The sequence below is a fragment of the Fundulus heteroclitus genome, chromosome 14 (assembly GCF_011125445.2).
Source record: "Fundulus heteroclitus isolate FHET01 chromosome 14, MU-UCD_Fhet_4.1, whole genome shotgun sequence".
NCBI classification, from domain to species: Eukaryota; Metazoa; Chordata; class Actinopteri; order Cyprinodontiformes; family Fundulidae; genus Fundulus; species Fundulus heteroclitus.
In genome coordinates this window covers 28155026-28172749 of record NC_046374.1, presented here as the reverse complement: position 1 = coordinate 28172749, position 17724 = coordinate 28155026, and the positions used below count along the sequence as shown (strand labels likewise).

Below are 17724 nucleotides of genomic sequence, written 5' to 3'. Positions count from 1 at the left end.
CCCCAACGCTGTGCGGACCGAGGGTTAGGGTTAGGGTAGATTAGACAGTAGATTAGATTCAACTTTATTGTCATTATACAGGTACGAGGCAACAAAATGCAGTTTAGGTCTAACCAGAAGTGCAATAGCAGCAAGTGCAGGATAAACAATGGTTCCATAAGTACAGGACATGGGTTTTTACTGAATAAATATAGAGATGGATACTATTATAAACAGAATGTTACTGATAGATTTGTCCTATGAGTATAATATATAGATAACTAGTATTGTGAACTAAATTTAAAGCTGGATATGTAGCGAATATAATATACAGGTGGATATTACTATAAATAGTTTTACAGATATGTACAGATATGTGTATATATAGATAACTAGTGTTAGTAACCAGTAACGATTTGACGTGTCAGAAGACGGTGATGAGGGCAGCAAGCCAAGAATTGATTTAGAGATAAAACTGTACCGACAGAGATGAACCTCTAACTAAAGGATTTGTTTACATCCAGTCACAAACCACGGCGCTCTGTGATCAGCAGGTAGGGCTGGACGATATAGAGAAAAAACATATCGATAAAATAGAAATCATATTGATCGATATCGATCATTATTAACAAATTCAAAACATTTTAAGTGCAGCCCTGGTTTTTTTATGCTGTTTCTTTTTTTTACTTTTTTATAAAATTAAAAAGAACATGTGCTCTCTGAACTGTCTGACCCCTATACGGCTATCGATCGATTTTATATTGTTATTGAATTATCGTACATCCCTATTAGCAGAATCTAATAACTGAAGATTCCAAAAAAAGGTAAAAAACAAAACTGGATTAAGGTCCTCAATCCTCACCTCCCTGCAGGTAAACACAACATCTGTCCAGTAAACCAGGCCAACGATGACCCTAATGACTCCCCATTGCTAAGGGGTGGACCAGTTTCAGTTTAATTTGCATGTTATCTAAGCCATAATGAGGCCTTTGTTGGGCAATAATATAAAGCCTGATACTCCACATTACTCCAGACATTTGAATTGAGAAATCTTTCAGGATGGGAAGCGAAACGTCTTCAAATTTCAGAAAAAAAGTCCAGTTGTTTTTTGTTTTTTTTACTTTTTTTGCAATGATCGTGACCTAATATCTGAAGGTTAAGCAACATTCATTTACTAAATGGACCGCCAGTGTCAAAGAGGCAGGGAGGCAGCAAACATGACCTGTTCCTGTAAAGCCCGGGTTTGTTTAGAGGATCCTCGACGTGAGAACTGAAGCTGTTCTCCCCCCGTTGCTGCAGGTACTACCCGGCGTTACGGACGTTAGAGCAGCTGGAGCACACGTGTCTCCCCAGAGCCGGTCGGTACCGGTTCTGCACCATCATGTCGGAGAACATCCCCAAGCTGAGGACGCAGATCCGGGACACGGCCATGACGCAGCTCAGAGACTTCCTGGAAAGCATCCGCAAGCACTCCGACAAGATCGGAGAGACGGCCATCAAGCAGGTACTAAACGCCGCTCTACGGCAGCCACGTCTCATCGGTACCTTCGCTGTGGCATTAAGACGACCTCTGTCACAGATTTCTATCACTTCAGAAACCTGATACAGTCTCTTTAACTTTTGAATCCAACTGGACATGTTTAACTTTAGCAATGCAGCAATATCAAGAAATTTGGGCCGATAACGATATCCGATATTCATTTTCTGGCTGCTTAGAGTAGAAAGTGTAGGGAATATCAGTAAATACCGCTAAGTATTGTGTCCCTGCTTCAGTTAAAGCTATACTTGGTAATCCTGCTCAGAAACACCTTTTGTTATACTGGGTAAAATGGTCCTTCTATCCTCAAAGTAGTAAATACATTATGTACTCAGAAAAAGCAGGTTAAAAAAAACTAACCAATCCCTGCTGTTCGGTCCAAAGGGGAGAGATTTGTCAGGTTTTTGGTCCTGCTATCACCCATAGACGTTATATACTCAACCCTCCGCTATCCCTACAGTTCCGGGGGTATCGCCTTATTTATTGGTCGTCCCACATGCCCATTAGTCTGAAGCGCTCACTTTAACACCAGTTTCCGTGCTCGTTCCTTGTTTGTTTCTGCTTGCTGGCCGCGTACTTCTGGTGCTAATGTATCTGGTTAGCTTAGCGGTTAGCTTAGTGGTTAGCCGTTCATTGTAGCTTTGCTGCTCTCACCGTAAACTTTGAACGTGGCTGAGAGTGACAAGAAGCAAACCACGTTCATGTTTATGAGAAGAAGAAGAAAGCCTTAGTAGAAAGAAATAAGACCACTTTTTTTTTCAGAGGAAGGTAAGACGGTCTTGCACATGCGCAGTTATTTAAAAAAGGGACTTGGGGAAACTTTGGTGTCTGATCAACCTGCTCGCTAAGTGAGCCATAGGTTTTTAGTCAAGACTAGAAAACTAGTTAAAACTAACAATATTACCGTATTTTTTGGAATACAAGGCGCACTTAAATCTTTAAATTTTCTCAAATTTATGGTGCGCCTTTATATTTGATTAAAGTTGTGCTTAGTGACAGATTTTTGTGACTGGCTAATGCAGCTTATCACCACTTGCCTTGTTGTCTCATTGCTTCTCAAGGCCAAGCCAGTTTCACACCAGTGTTTGTTAGAAGGTTTTCTTTTTGTTCTCTTCTTCTCAGAGCTTACATTTGGGCCTGCTGTTTATTTGTGAGCTTTTCCATCAAACCGGACGGAAAAATTGAGGAAGAGCAGGAGGAAAGGGAGTGATAAGAATAGACTGTTTATATTTAATGTGTCTTGAGTAACCCTAAATAGTTCCCTCTGGTTAGAACTGATTTACATGTTTTATTTAATCTTTTATTAGTGTTTTTAACTGATATGTCGCAGTGTTATTCCAAATATTTCTTAATAACCTGCACCGGCTTTCAGTGGAGAACATTTGGGGAAATTTTAGTGCTTTAAAATGCTTTTTTTTAAGGATTTCCTTGTTTACAGCGTTAGACTTTCTTGTTTTATTAAACATGACAGTCGTGTATGTGGGTCATACATAGTGAAGGTTGTGCATACAGGCCTGTAGTATCTGGATAAACGCATGTTGGACAACAGCTCCTGGCTCGGTTCTGGGAGGACGTTTGACCGGGCGTCTCCTTTACAGCGACCCGGCTTTGATGCGTGGTGATCACGTTATCAACAGGGTGGAGGCTGTTGTCCGTCTGCTTCATCCGTCCTAAATCAGTTCTGAAGTTCTGGATCCTGGTGGCGTTTGAACACCCAGCTGAGTCCAGGTCTCTCTTGGTTTGAGGGGAAGAACTTCAGAGGCAGTCCTCCTCCTGTGCACCAGTATCCTCGGCATGTTCGCTTTAAGCCCTCGCCTTGATCTGTTGTCGTCGTAGTTCTTGTTCGTTTTTTGGCTAAATGGATCCATCTTTGTTTTGTCTGATCATAAAACTTTTCCCCAGAAGATATTGGGCTATTCTAGCTGCAAATTTCTGACTAGCTTTAAGGTTTGTTTTGGCAAAGGAGCCTCGGTCTTGGTTTGCCTCGCTGGGGGGGACTGACTACCAGTTTCACTTCACAGCCGCCGTGAAGGCCTGACAGTTCCTGTCTTGTTTCCTTTCATCTGAATGTGACGTTTGGACTCCTGAACTCTGTAAAGTAGCGACACATTCAACAGAGAGAACCTACCAGCACCAGTCAGTCATAATCAGTAAGAAGAGGAGTCTTGATTTTTGTTTATCACCACAAACAAAAATAAAAGAAGCTATTCCCGTTATTGACAGTTGAGGAAAATAAGTTTTTGATCTGAGTTTCCCGGTTGACTTGCTTTACTCTCCTGCTTCAAGCTCTCCTCTCTAAACGATGGATCTAATGCTAGAGATACAGCCAGATAATGGATGCTAAAGCTGCAGACGGCCACTGGATGTCACTGGAGGACCGGTTTTACTTCAGGAACCTGCTGGTTCTGGCTCCTGCTTGAGTCCAGCACCGTGCCACGGTCCGTGCAGTTAGGCTGCAGCTCACCTGTGCTGGCTGTAGGGACTCTGGTAGAGCTGAAAAGTTTACACACCCCTGGTAAATTACAATTAAACAGAAAAAAATGCTGTTATAACCTGGCTGCATAAGTTTGTAGACCCTTTGTTGTCAACGTTTAGTCTTCTTAGTTTCCCGCATTAGTTGTAGTGAATGTGATAAACCTGCGATAAAGGGTTTCACTCATTGGACTCTTCAGCTGAAGCCACAGTTTATACAAAAGGGCAGTGAAGACTCAGTCATCAATAAGTGGACAAAATGTGGGACAACAGGGACATTACTAAAGGGCATTTGTCCAGAAGTGAGGAAAAGACACGATGGAAGCTGTTCAGGGGCGCCGACACTACTAATGGGCTTGAAAGGCAGAGCTTTTTCTTCCAAACACCCCCAGTCTGGATAAAACCTGGAGACTATTGCCAAAAGAGCGCTAGTCTACAGGGAAGCATGGTGGTGGCAGCATCATGATCTGGGGCTGCTGGTTCTCCAGAGGGAGACCCAGGACTGAAAACCTTCAGGTCTGAAGCTGAGGATGAAGAGGGACGAAAAAGCATCCTGCTGAGAACAATCACACATCAAAATCAACCAAAGGACGGCCTCACCAGGAGCAGAAAAATAAAAGCTGGAAACAGAAAAAGAGTCCAGAACCAAATCTGAGAGAAAAAACTGCAGGTTCATCTGAGGACACACCATGTCTCCACGATCTGGGCAAAGTGGAGAGCTCCGGTCTGGAAGAGCGAGAACCGTCCTGCAGCCAAGTCTTCACGTTTAAGGGTGCAAACACTTATGCAACCACATTACCGCAGCCTTTTAATTGTCTTTTTCAGTGGAAATTGTCAAATCAAAGGTGGAAAACATTCTAAATGTTGTTTCCATGGTCTCTCTTTTTTCTTTTGTTTCTTTAAATAAGAGGGGCCCGTTCTTAAAAAGGCACCTGTGGATGTGGTTTATGTTCTACCTGATGGTCCAGTTAAAGCTAAAATGGGTCTGACCTTCTAAGCAGCCCAGATACTCTTGTGTCGCTGTTTGAAAACCCACTTGCAGCCACAGAGGAAGCTACCCGGCAACTCCCCTAACGGGGAATCATAAAGGAGGTTATGGGAGCCCCGCAGGGCCAACAGAGCCGATGCTGATTCTGGGTTATGTTGTGGGATCAAATGTTGGGCTCAGGGCGCGCACGCTCGGTCTGAAGACTGGAAACTTGACACAAATGTGTGCGCGTAATCAGCTCTTCCTCCTCCTCCTCTTCTTTGTCCCCCTCCCCGTCTCATTTGTTCCCCCCCTTCTCTTCCAGCCTCGTCCTCTCGTTCTCTCAGACAGCATGTCTCTGTGGTGTGCTCTGTTCCAAATTAGCCCCAACTCTCTGTATCCAGCCATCGTTACAACTCCCTCAACCGAGGACGTGAAAATAAATAGATCTAGAGATGGAGGGGGAAAGAGGAGGAAGAAGGGTAAGGAGGAGAGTGAACGGGTTACAATGGAGCTATTGTCTGCTGCCACGGGGCCGTGGAAGAGAAAGGGAAGGGGGGGGAAGAAGAGGAAGGAGCAGAAGATGAAGTAGATGCTGAGGAGAAAAGGTTTGAGAGCTAATGAGTGGGATGAGAAAGGAAAAAGAGGAGGAAAAGAGGCGGGTGATGAATAGATGTGGAAAAATACGGCTCAGATGTCAGGTTGGAGGTTGGCATGAGGAGTCGGCCTTCTGGAGGAGAGTAGAAGTTACAGAACAGAGGTAAAAGAAAGGTGGAGGAGAGTAAAAGTTACAGAACAGAGGTAAAAGAAAGGTGGAGGAGAGTAAAAGTTACAGAAGAGAGGTAAAAGAAAGATGGAGGAGAGTAAAAGTTACAGAAGAGAGGTAAAAGAAAGGTGGAGGAGAGTAAAAGTTACAGAAGAGAGGTAAAAGAAGGATGGAGGAGAGTAAAAGTTACAGAAGAGAGGTAAAAGAAGGATGGAGGAGAGTAAAAGTTACAGAAGAGAGGTAAAAGAAGGATGGAGGAGAGTAAAAGTTACAGAACAGAGGTGAAAGAAAGATGGAGTAAAAGTTACAGAACAGAGGTAAAAGAAAGGTGGAGGAGAGTAAAAGTTACAGAACAGGTAAAAGAAAGATGGAGGAGAGTAAAAGTTACAGAACAGGTAAAAGAAAGATGGAGGAGAGTAAAAGTGACAGAACAGAGGTAAAAGAAAGATGGAGGAGAGTAGAAGTTACAGAACAGAGGTAAAAGAAAGATGGAGGAGAGTAGAAGTTACAGAACAGAGGTAAATGAAGGGTGGAGGAGAGTAAAAGTTACAGAAGAGAGGTAAAAGAAGGATGGAGGAGAGTAGAAGTTACAGAACAGGGGTAAAAGAAAGATGGAGGAGAGTAGAAGTTACATAACAGAGGTAAATGAAGGGTGGAGGAGAGTAAAAGTTACAGAAGAGAGGTAAAAGAAGGATGGAGGAGAGTAGAAGTTACAGAACAGAGGTAAATGAAGGATGGAGGAGAGTAGAAGTTACAGAACAGAGGTAAATGAAGGGTGGAGGAGAGTAAAAGTTACAGAACAGAGGTAAATGAAGGGTGGAGGAGAGTAAAAGTTACAGAAGAGAGGTAAAAGAAGGATGGAGGAGAGTAGAAGTTACAGAACAGAGGTAAATGAAGGATGGAGGAGAGTAGAAGTTACAGAACAGAGGTAAATGAAGGATGGAGGAGAGTAGAAGTTACAGAACAGAGGTAAATGAAGGGTGGAGGAGAGTAAAAGTTACAGAAGAGAGGTAAAAGAAAGGTGGAGGAGAGTAAAAGTTACAGAACAGGGGTAAAAGAAAGATGGAGGAGAGTAGAAGTTACAGAACAGGGGTAAAAGAAAGATGGAGGAGAGTAGAAGTTACAGAACAGGTAAAAGAAAGGTGGAGGAGAGTAAAAGTTACAGAAGAAATGTGAAAGACGGATGGAGGGGAGTAAAAGTTACAGAAGAGAGGTAAAAGAAGGATGGAGGAGAGTAAAAGTTACAGAAGAGAGGTAAAAGAAAGATGGAGGAGAGTAAAGGTTACAGAACAGAGAAAAAGAAGGATGGAAGAGAGTGAAAGTGACAGAACAGAGGTAAAAGAAAGGTGGAGGAGAGTAAAAGTTACAGAACAGAGGTAAAAGAAAGGTGGAGGAGAGTAAAAGTTACAGAACAGGTAAAAGAAAGATGGAGGAGAGTAAAAGTGACAGAACAGAGGTAAAAGAAAGATGGAGGAGAGTAGAAGTTACAGAACAGAGGTAAAAGAAAGATGGAGGAGAGTAGAAGTTACAGAACAGAGGTAAATGAAGGGTGGAGGAGAGTAAAAGTTACAGAAGAGAGGTAAAAGAAGGATGGAGGAGAGTAGAAGTTACAGAACAGAGGTAAATGAAGGATGGAGGAGAGTAGAAGTTACAGAACAGAGGTAAATGAAGGATGGAGGAGAGTAGAAGTTACAGAACAGAGGTAAATGAAGGGTGGAGGAGAGTAAAAGTTACAGAAGAGAGGTAAAAGAAGGATGGAGGAGAGTAGAAGTTACAGAACAGGGGTAAAAGAAAGATGGAGGAGAGTAGAAGTTACAGAACAGGGGTAAAAGAAGGATGGAGGAGAGTAGAAGTTACAGAACAGAGGTAAATGAAGGATGGAGGAGAGTAGAAGTTACAGAACAGAGGTAAATGAAGGGTGGAGGAGAGTAAAAGTTACAGAACAGGTAAAAGAACGGTGGAGGAGAGTAAAAGTTACAGAACAGGGGTAAAAGAAAGATGGAGGAGAGTAGAAGTTACAGAACAGGGGTAAAAGAAAGATGGAGGAGAGTAGAAGTTACAGAACAGGTAAAAGAAAGGTGGAGGAGAGTAAAAGTTACAGAAGAAATGTGAAAGACGGATGGAGGGGAGTAAAAGTTACAGAAGAGAGGTAAAAGAAGGATGGAGGAGGGTAAAAGTTACAGAAGAGAGGTAAAAGAAAGATGGAGGAGAGTAAAGGTTACAGAACAGAGAAAAAGAAGGATGGAAGAGAGTGAAAGTGACAGAACAGAGGTAAAAGAAAGGTGGAGGAGAGTAAAAGTTACAGAACAGAGGTAAAAGAAAGGTGGAGGAGAGTAAAAGTTAATGAACAGAGAAAAAAGAAGGATGGAGGAGAGTAGAAGTGACAGAACAGGTAAAAGAAGGATGGAGTAAAAGTTACAGAAGAGAGGTAAAAAAGGTGGAGGAGAGTAAAAGTGAAGGGATGATGCACATAATAATTTTTATTGGTTACACCTAAATTAGATGTTAATGAATAGAAAGTAAAGGCGTTATTATAAAGGAACTGTGCAAAAAGAAAAATAGCTGGCATTCCTCTTAAGCTGCATCGATGAGAAACTAAGTGTAAAGAATGTTGGTCATACATGTTTTTAAAAATATGTTTATGTACGTTGAGAAAAGTGGAAACGGAGATGAGAAATTTTTACTTTCATTACACTTAAAGTTCAACTAAATGTAATCCTAAATGTATTAAAAAAAGTAGAAAAACACCAATTTGAGACTAGAGACAGGACAGTTTTTTTCTATAAAACACAACTTCTCCACATTCGACGGATCTCTTGACTTCACAAACTTCTATAAATACCAGGCCATCCTGCAGAACGCGGACCTTCTCAGGTTTAAGGACATAAAAACCTTTACCCAACACACTGATGTAGCGCCTCAGTGCTGAAGTACAGGACAACCAGGCTAAAACAAGAGAAGAAGTCCGGTTGCCTTCTATTTAAGCACCAAGGATTACATTTTTGTATTTGGACGGTTGATTAGTATGTTGGGCTAAGAAAATAAAAACAAGAACAAAGGCCAGATCCGTGCCTGGTTTCCCTTGGTGTCGCTACCAGGTGGTAAAACTTTGCAACGAGTCGTCAGAGTCCGTCCCTTTTATTGTCACCTTAGCCACCTCTGGACATCAGTGTGTAACTTGTCCTGCAACATGATGGACAAGAAGTTTGAAGCGGTACTGGTATCTTCCAAGCTAAGTTTTCTTTCTATTTTCATGTGCATAACTACTATGTCCCAGATGAATTTCGCTCCGCCTAGCTCCACTCATCCATCTGGGACCTCTCCATAGGAATTGCCTTTACTGAAGGCTGGGCCTTATCAAAAATTCTTGCATATGATTGGATAAGCCACTTGTCTGTCATCTTTATCGACGTGCTATTTCAACCACTCACACCAAAGCTAACCCGTGACGCTGTGAGAGCGACGCAGGAAAAAACAAAACTTTATTTTTTTATGTGTTTGCGGCTCTAGTTGCACGCGTTTTATTGACAGTGAGCTGACAGGAAGAGGGGGAAAGACAGGCGGCAAAGCGCCGCGGGTTGGAGTCGATCCCGGGCCGACCTAATCGAGGACTAAAGGCCTCCTAACATGGTTCGCGCTAACCGCTAACCGCTCCGCCATGGGCGCGCCCTGGAAAACAAAACTTGCCAAATCTGGTCGGGAGAAGTGCGAAAACATCGTTTCCACCAACAAAAGCCTTCAGAGCCATTCTCTGATGTTCTTTTAATGAAACAATATTAGGTAGCTTGGACAACACAGAAGAAATAGCAGCATCAATGTTAACGCTTGCTTCCTCGATGCGAGCCGCCATTGCTGTCTGAATCAAATCAGTCTCATGTCATGGCCGCTTCTCCACTACGTCACATCTATGAAACTCCAGCCCTGCGTCCTGATTGGCTAGACAATAAAATTGGTTGGAGAAATCACTCTCTATGGGAGATGTCCTAGATGGATGTGAGTGAAGCTAGGCGGAGCGATATCAATCTGGCTAGGGTTAGGTTAGCACTTAACACCTTTGCATCGAGCCCCAATAAAAGGTTTGATTTGGCGTCTGTGCTCGTTGAGGCTGTCTTTGGTAGCTGAGCTTTCAGAGGTGGCTCAGGGCGGCGTCAGCGAGTCCTACTGCTGTCAATGTTTCAGAGGTAATTGGATAAAAAAAGTTAGGCTTTTTTGGTTGGGAAGTCAAACTATAGCTGACCTCCAAGACTTATTGAATAAGCAAACGGTGAAGTGGTCAAGTTCCAGCACTTTATTTGAGAAACAGAGCAGAGATCACATAGATGGAGGTAATCACACCCCAGGGTCCCGCTGCAGCCTCCGTCTGCCCTGTTTCTGACTCTCCTGTGCTTTCATCTCCCACTAATACCTGACCGCAGCCTCGCTGTGAGACAAAACAAAGACGCTCATGTCCTAGTCACTATCCCGAACCGCAGATACGCCATTGACCTTGGCAATCAGCGGAGATGTGCAGTTCTTGTCTCTCCAGTGCTCCCATGTCCGAAGTGACCTCAGGCCATAGTGACTTTAGGATAATAGTCCAATAACAGCTTTCAAATTTTCTTTGTATCATAATTGATGCGTTAGACAAAAAAATGCATTCTCTTCATGTTTTGTGCATTTTTATATATGGTGTTTAAAATAGATTACTTTCTCATTTGTATATTATAAATTGTGTGGTGTGTGTGCTGTACAACCGATGCTCTGAGATCAGATCAGAGTGGAACTACTTCTAATTTGTGTAGCCTCTTGTCTGTTGAGGTTTCTGACGATGTCTTCACCTCTGAAGTTACACAAGAAGCTTCACGTTATGCTGTACGGGGATGGCTGCCATGTTAAAAGGTTTAATTCAAGACTTTTCTTTTGCCCTGGGCTCAAATACACCTTGACGAGACCCACATACACAGTTAGTCTGGTGGTGAATGCTAATAAACATTGGTAGAAGTAATAGTTTCTGTAAGGACTTAAACCTTTGTCCTTTTGAAGCTTGTCTGAGCCGAATAATTATTAATAAGTACAAAAAAAAAAAAATCAAAGAGGCCAAGGCAGGTTTCCTGATAAAGGGACTGAAAGGTGAGGTAAGTTACGGAGTGAAATCATTGCAGAAAAAGGACAAAATATAGTAAAATAAAAAAAAAAACATGAGCCAGAAGCTTTTCTCTGTCTTCTAACAAGTCTTTACTGTCTTTTATCACATCACGTTTCCCCAATTCTATTGTCTCTCTCCCACCGTTTTCCATCCCTTCTCCCTGCTTCCTTTGTTTTCTGTTCAGCGACAGGCGAGTCTGGAGCTTCTGCACACACACGCCCATTTGTCCTAACGGGAAACAGATTTCAGTGCCTGTGAAGTGGAGGAAGATTGATTACCTGTATCTAGTTACTGAACACACACACACACACACACACACACACAGGAGCGACGGTGGCGGCGGGCGCCCGCTGCGTCGGTGTATTGAACCATCACAAAGAAAAGCGAACCCGTACGGCTACGGCTTGCTGCGTCACCGTGAGTGCGTCTGCCTCACAGCGCCTCACAGTTCAGCGCCATCACGCAGCATTATTCCTGACTGACAAGCCGACTTGTAACGGGGGGGGCGCTTCCCAGAGGATTCCTAAAGGCTTTCCAAAGGTTTCGACTCCTCAGCTACACAATAGCGGAGGCATAGACGTTCGACCCCAGCTATTACTGGTTAAGCTACACAAACATTGCTAATAAGCCAATTAAACGAGGGCATAAAGACAACATAAACAACCTCAGCTGCCGTTTTCATCCGCTTCTCTTTCTAACAGTGGTAGTCCTGTCCTGAATCTAATTTAATTTCTTGACATTTGAAGACAGAAATTAAATCACCTGGAGAAGAAAAACACGATTTTTCTTTCAGAACATTTTCTTATCATATAAAGGGATGAAATAATTGACTTTTACTTACTGGTTATGCACTAGCAAGCATTAGTTTTATTGCTTTGTGTTTGAAGTAAAGGTTTAATTCTTCACAATAAAATGTTTACGATAAGTATGTCACAGTCATAATGTAGATCATCTGAGTCGCTCAGGATTATATCTTCCGTGTCATCAAAATCACTGTCATGTACATACTTTAAAAACTCATTTTTAATGCTATTCTGTGTAGGTATAATTGGATTTTAGGGATGGCTTTAACACAGTTGATCATCAATTAAAGAGAAGTGGGTAGGATTGTCTCGTTTTGTCTGAAAGACCTGGAACAGTTTCAATAATTTTAAATCTGTGCGAACAAAGATCATATGTGGGGTACATCAGTGCTTAGTTCTAGTGCCCCTTTTATACAATTTCTATGTAATACCCTTTAGATTGGAGTACCACACAGTCTCTTATTTTGGCTGATGATACACAGATTTATATGTAGTTTCATCATATTACCGCTAAGTCTGTGTCTGTAAAAAAGGTTTGTTTAGATATACCAGATAATGTGAATAACCCATCATACAGGGGTCTTGATAGCAGTGATTAAAAAATTCACCTGTTTGATTCATGTCAGGACGTCCTTAGTTTACAGCAATATAGAATAAAGCCCAGTGGTGGGGAGGGTGTGTTCAGGGTGGTGTGTATATATGAAAACTAACTAGAAACAGTCACAGCATCTGTCCTGTATTATACATTTTTGCAGATGGTAAAACATAAAGGTGCACAACATCCTAAGAAGATTTATTTATCAGGTTCCACATAAAACTACTACTTAACATTTGAAAAGAACATTGAGTTCTTCAATCAAACTTGTACACAGGAAGGTTTTACTGAAGCAGACTTCAGCCAGCCAGCTGCTTAGTTATGGTGCATTTACTGACTGGAAGGAAGTTGATCTATGATTTTTCTGACTGGCCGGTCACCACTGATACCCGTCTAGTTAACATTTTTTTTTTTGTGCATCTCTCGTAGAAACTTGTCTTGGTTCTGTTTCAAGACGACAAATATTGACGTCTTTAAAGAGAAGACTGGTTATTCTTGTCACCTTGAAGCAAATCGCGTCATGATTTTTTTTTATGTAAACAAACGTTTGTCAATGAAGTTTCTAAGGTAAGAAGCACTCGACGCTATCATGCTGACTGCTTTCAGCCAGCAGATTTTATAGAAAACTTCTTTCAATCTCTCATCAGTAAAGTCATTCCTGCACTTTGATGCTAATTTCATGGATTTGAACCATCAGCTTCCTGGACATTTCTCACCCATCCAGTTTTTCCTCTGTGGGATCCAGCCTCAGCATCTGGGGAAAGTCTTTAATTGCTTAGCACCAGTTGTCTAGTTGTGCGTATCTGACCCCTTGTAGCTTTCCCCACTTCTTTTTTTTTTTCTATTCTATTCTTTACCCCACTTTTATCTCTTCGTCTCAGCTCGTTCTCTATTTTCTTCGTCTCGAACGTTTCTCATGCTCTCTTTCTTTTTGCGAGCGATGACGCACGGTCCCGCACTTGTGCTCGGAGCACGGCGGCGTAAGGCCTCCCCTGAGAGCGGCCGCCTTTAAAAGGGTTCCCCTGCGCAGGAGAAGCTGCCTTTGTGCGTCCGGCTCTAAGCGGACCCTCGTGTGAGTGCGTCAGCGGCGAGCCGAGCGCAGGGAGCCCGGCTTGAAGGACCGAGCGGGGGCCTTCTTGACGTCGCCGCTGACGTCCCGCATACCTTCGCGGACGTTTTCTCTGCCGTCCTTCCCTCCTTCTCAGGTCCACTTATGTTCATTTGCATATGAAAACACGACCCTGATGCGACAACTTAAAGTCCACGCTGACGTCTTTGCCGTTTCTTTCATTTCGAGTTGAATTTTTTTTGGGGGGTAAACATCAGTTTGTTTGGAGTTTGGTGCCTTAACCTCCCCCCCCCACCACCCGTCGCTCCCTCTCCCCTCTTCTTGTGATGAGAGGAACGAGAATTTCCACAGGTTCTGTTTGCGCTTATTGTCTCATATGACTCATTTTACCTTTGCGATTGTGCGGCCGCCCGCATGGCATCAGATCAAAGATGGCATTGTTATTCTTCCAGCGCGTCGTGTTCTTCCGGGTCTGAGCCCTTCCAGCCCTGCGTGCAGTTTTTCTCATCATTGGCCGTCATCAACGGCCCGATCGGAGCCGCTAGCCGGTCCCTGGTGTGTTGCCCGGCGTCCCCTTCGGCAGATTTAAGCGTCGCCTACGTGCCGGTGCCGGCGAAGGAGAGGAAGCCTTCTCACCGACGTTCAAAGGAATGTCGGGTCCCGCCTGGGCGTGGATGGAAAGATGCCCTCACATCTCCGAGGGTTTTCCCACAGAAACAAATGTTTTGGCCATGATGAGGTTGGAAGCCCAGCGTGGGAATACCGTTAATGTAACAACCAGGGAGAAAAAAAACAACAACAAACGAAATCTCTAGCTAACACGCTAATTGTTTCCCTAAAACCATCGTTAAAAATGGGTTTCTGAAGGTTGACTGTTTGTTTTGTTTTTTTATTTTGTTTTGGATACGCGGGCTCATTAATTGGCCGCCAAAGCTTCCTGTTTTTATTAATATTTTTAGCATTTCTGATCCTGAACGCCGAAGGTTTTGTTTCCCCAGATTTCCCCGAAGAACGTCACAGACACACGAGTTTAGATCGCACATTGTTTCTGTGGAGAATCTTTTCCGTTCGTATGGAAAGGAGGAGTAAATATGGAGCATTCTCCTCTGTCTTACCTCATGGTTTCTAAAAACAAAAAACAAAAAAAAAAAGATATAAATATAAAACCTTTTCTCTTTTCAACTGAGCCGCAATGAAATATTTATAATACAGTGAATCATTGCAACTTTCACACTGACTTGGAAAGAGTTTTTACACCTGATGCCCTTCCTGACATCACCGGGAATTGAACCCGGGTTTCTCGTATCACAAAAACACTTAGCCCAAAATAATTTTCCAGTTTTCATCAGGATTATATGTATTTCTAGGGCCGGACGATAATTCAATAACAATATATATTGATCGATAAAAGTGTTGTTCTATAGAAGAACCATTTTCCTTCCTTTTTGCATTCTAGCCTATCATGTAGTTTAATATTAAGTCCTTACAACCAATCACAAACGCAGACCCTGGAAAGCTCCTTCACCGAGCTTCAAAGAGTCCTTTTTGTCTTAGTTTTGGTAAAATGTTGGTTGAATAAAGAGTTGTGTTTGAATTCAGTGTTCTTTATTTAAAAATAGGCAATTAAGCCACAGTATAAAATAACCAGGGCTGCACATAAAAGATATGTTTTGAATTGTTATAATTATCTATATTGATCAATATGGTTTCTCTTTTATCAATATGCTTTTTTTCCTATATCGTCCAGCCTATGTGTTTCATATATATTTTATATGAAATTGCACCAATCAAGCTTGAAACAGATTTTCTCTCTAAAGGACCTCGCAGTGCCTTAAACGATTCATATTCCTTAACATTTTGTAGCTTCTTTCCCATTGTGTCGCATTAAAACCACAAACTTCACTGTATTTCAAGCTGGACCAGTGGAAGGACACAGGAAACTTTATTTAAACGGCGTCCTTTACAAGTGGAGAACCTCCAGGTGCTTTGCAACAAAAATAACTCTGTTAAGACTCCAGACGCTGTAGAAATATGTCAGAAATCCCGTGTGTTGTAGTCAGACTTTAGATATTGACAGAAAAGGCCGATTGTTCTGGAAATGTGAGTCTACAGAGAGCCCCGTGTGCCACATAGTGCTGCGATGGTGTTAAATTATCACACTTCTATCAGAAACGACCGGCCGGGTTTATCAGACGGTTTTCAGAGCCTGAAGGGAAAGATTTACCAGCTGATCCGCCTCCGTCTCCACTTTAAGTCTAATTTTATGTTCTTTGTTTCATTGACTCATCGTCCTTCCTGCTTTCTCCATCCTGTCCTTCTCTTTTTTTATTTTTTTATTTATCTCCCTGGTGTTTTCTCACACGTTTGTTGTCATGGTCGTAGCAGGAGCAACTTGAGGCCCGCGCTGCCGACCTCTTTATGTCCATCTGCAGACCGATGGCTTTCATAAAGGAGTCTGAGCATCGTCCGCCTCTGGCCGCTGTCCTCGCTCTGCTTCTCTAGCTCTCCTGCGTCGGAGCGGCGGAGGCGCAGATGTGGGGGCCGCGTCTGCAGAGACGGTGCGTCGTCGTTATCGGCCAACATCTGGTTTTAGTGTCAGGGCCAGAAAATCAAAGAGCCTCCGTCGGGCTCGCTCTGAAGTCCGGCCAAAAGCCTCTCTCTTCTCCTGCGCCCGACTTGAAAAGCTTTCTGGGAAATGTAGGAAATAACTGGAACAGACGCAAACAATGCAGGTCAGCCCGAGTTTGACCTCTGCGGCCTCCCCGCCGTGTGTGTTTCTCTTCAGGCTCAGCTCCAGCGCTCCCTGGACAGCGGCGTCACCCTTCAGCCCAGGGCTCTGATTGGCCGGCGCGGCAGGAAGGAGGCGGCGGGGACGGAGAGCGGCGGACACGGCGGCAGTCCCATCTCTGAGCAGGACGCTGGTGTCCTGGACGTGGAGGACGAGGAGGCGGAAGAAGTGAGCATGTCTGCACCACAAACACGTATAAACCTCACCTGATGGAGACTCACGTTTAAACAAACTCATCACTGATATTTAACCAGCTTTAATAAATGGGAAGTCCTTCTGCACACCTCAACAAATCTTTTTTTTTTTTTTTAGTTCTTATGTTTTACTTCAATTTACTCCCCTTAAAGCAGCCTCCACCTTCTAAAAGCCCCATTTATTTAATCATTATTTAAACTAGTTTTATCTGTTAAAAACACTGTTATTCAGTCAGGAAGGGAGAAATACAAAGATAACATATTATAGGCCGATTATAACGAGTTTCTGTTCTAACATTTGATTCTTTTCAGGTATACCTTAAAGGTTCTGTTTGTTATAATGAAGCGTATCGCTCTATAATTGATGGAATAATGTTGAGACGAAATAAAAACTATAATTATGGATAAGTTTAAGTCTGTAGAGAACAGCGTGTGCAGGATATGAGGGAACATTTCAGCAACGTTTTTCAATCTTGTGAATAAATCAGGGGCAAGTTTAGTAAAATATTGAAAGCGATTTTAAAATTTTACATTTTGGAATATCTGCAAGATATTTTTTCAACAAACTTTACAAAATATAAAGACAAAAAAGGTTTTCATCAAGCATTATTTCATCCTTTTAAAAATAGTTTTAGCATTTGTTTTTAAAAAAAAAATCTTATTTAAATGAGACTGAAAGTTAAAACTTTCGTTGATTCAGGTTTTGAAAGACAGATTTTTTAAAGCTTTAAAGTCTTTTATAGGTTTTCCAATGATTTTATAAAAAAAATCGTATCTTCAAACTTTATTAATTTGTTTCAAAAATTGTTTTATTTTAATTTTGTGTGTCTTGGGTCTTTACATGTATTTAGTAAGTTTTTAAACATTTAAAAAATGTCATTGATTTTTTTTTTTTTTCTTTTTTAAAAAAAATACGGTTTTAAGGTTTGGGGGAACATTTTTATGTTTTTGGTCAGATATTTAAAGAGGCTTAAGACCGTTTGGCTCCTTATTTTGGGTGAAATCTGTCGTGTTTGTTGGGAGTCGGTTAAGGAACCGTCATGACTGACATTTCTGACATTTTGCCTGCAAAATGTGCTTTAAGTCACATAAAATAAGATTTTAGGCCACATCTAAACGTGAAGAAAATGCTGAAATTGAGCGTTCGTCCGGCTGAGCTTCTCCATCTCCATTAAACGTGCCTCAGAGCTGATGTGTGATTTTCACCTTTTAGACACGACGCTGCTTAATTTGTGTCGAGTCGTGTGAAAGCTGATGTCTCACTTAGCGAGGCTGTGGTTACCTTGGCACCCAGCTCAGTTTTCCAGACGCACTGAAGGGATGAACCTTGAGAAAAGGTGGCAGCGAGGCGTGGCGGAGCGCTGATCCTGAACTCCTGGACTCGTCCCTCAAGGGATCAGCGCTCCTTTTGTTGTTCCCATTCGAGGAA

General features: G+C 42.4%; 1 protein-coding gene and 1 long non-coding RNA gene across 9 annotated transcripts in view; both read left to right on the top strand.

Annotated features, from left to right (window-relative positions):
* Window positions 1–17724, top strand: part of exoc6b (exocyst complex component 6B) — a 139903-nt gene that overhangs the window by 23340 nt on the left and 98839 nt on the right. For all 8 annotated transcript variants that reach the window (XM_036146664.1, XM_036146668.1, XM_036146666.1 and 5 more), the window contains exons 6-7: window positions 1279–1483; window positions 16099–16269. In XM_036146664.1, the coding sequence (XP_036002557.1) occupies window positions 1279–1483; window positions 16099–16269 (376 nt within the window). The remainder of the gene's footprint in view (window positions 1–1278; window positions 1484–16098; window positions 16270–17724) is intronic.
* Window positions 2286–6319, top strand: LOC118565742. The gene is made up of 2 exons (XR_004932566.1): window positions 2286–6002; window positions 6039–6319. It is a non-coding gene; the product is annotated as an uncharacterized LOC118565742 (long non-coding RNA).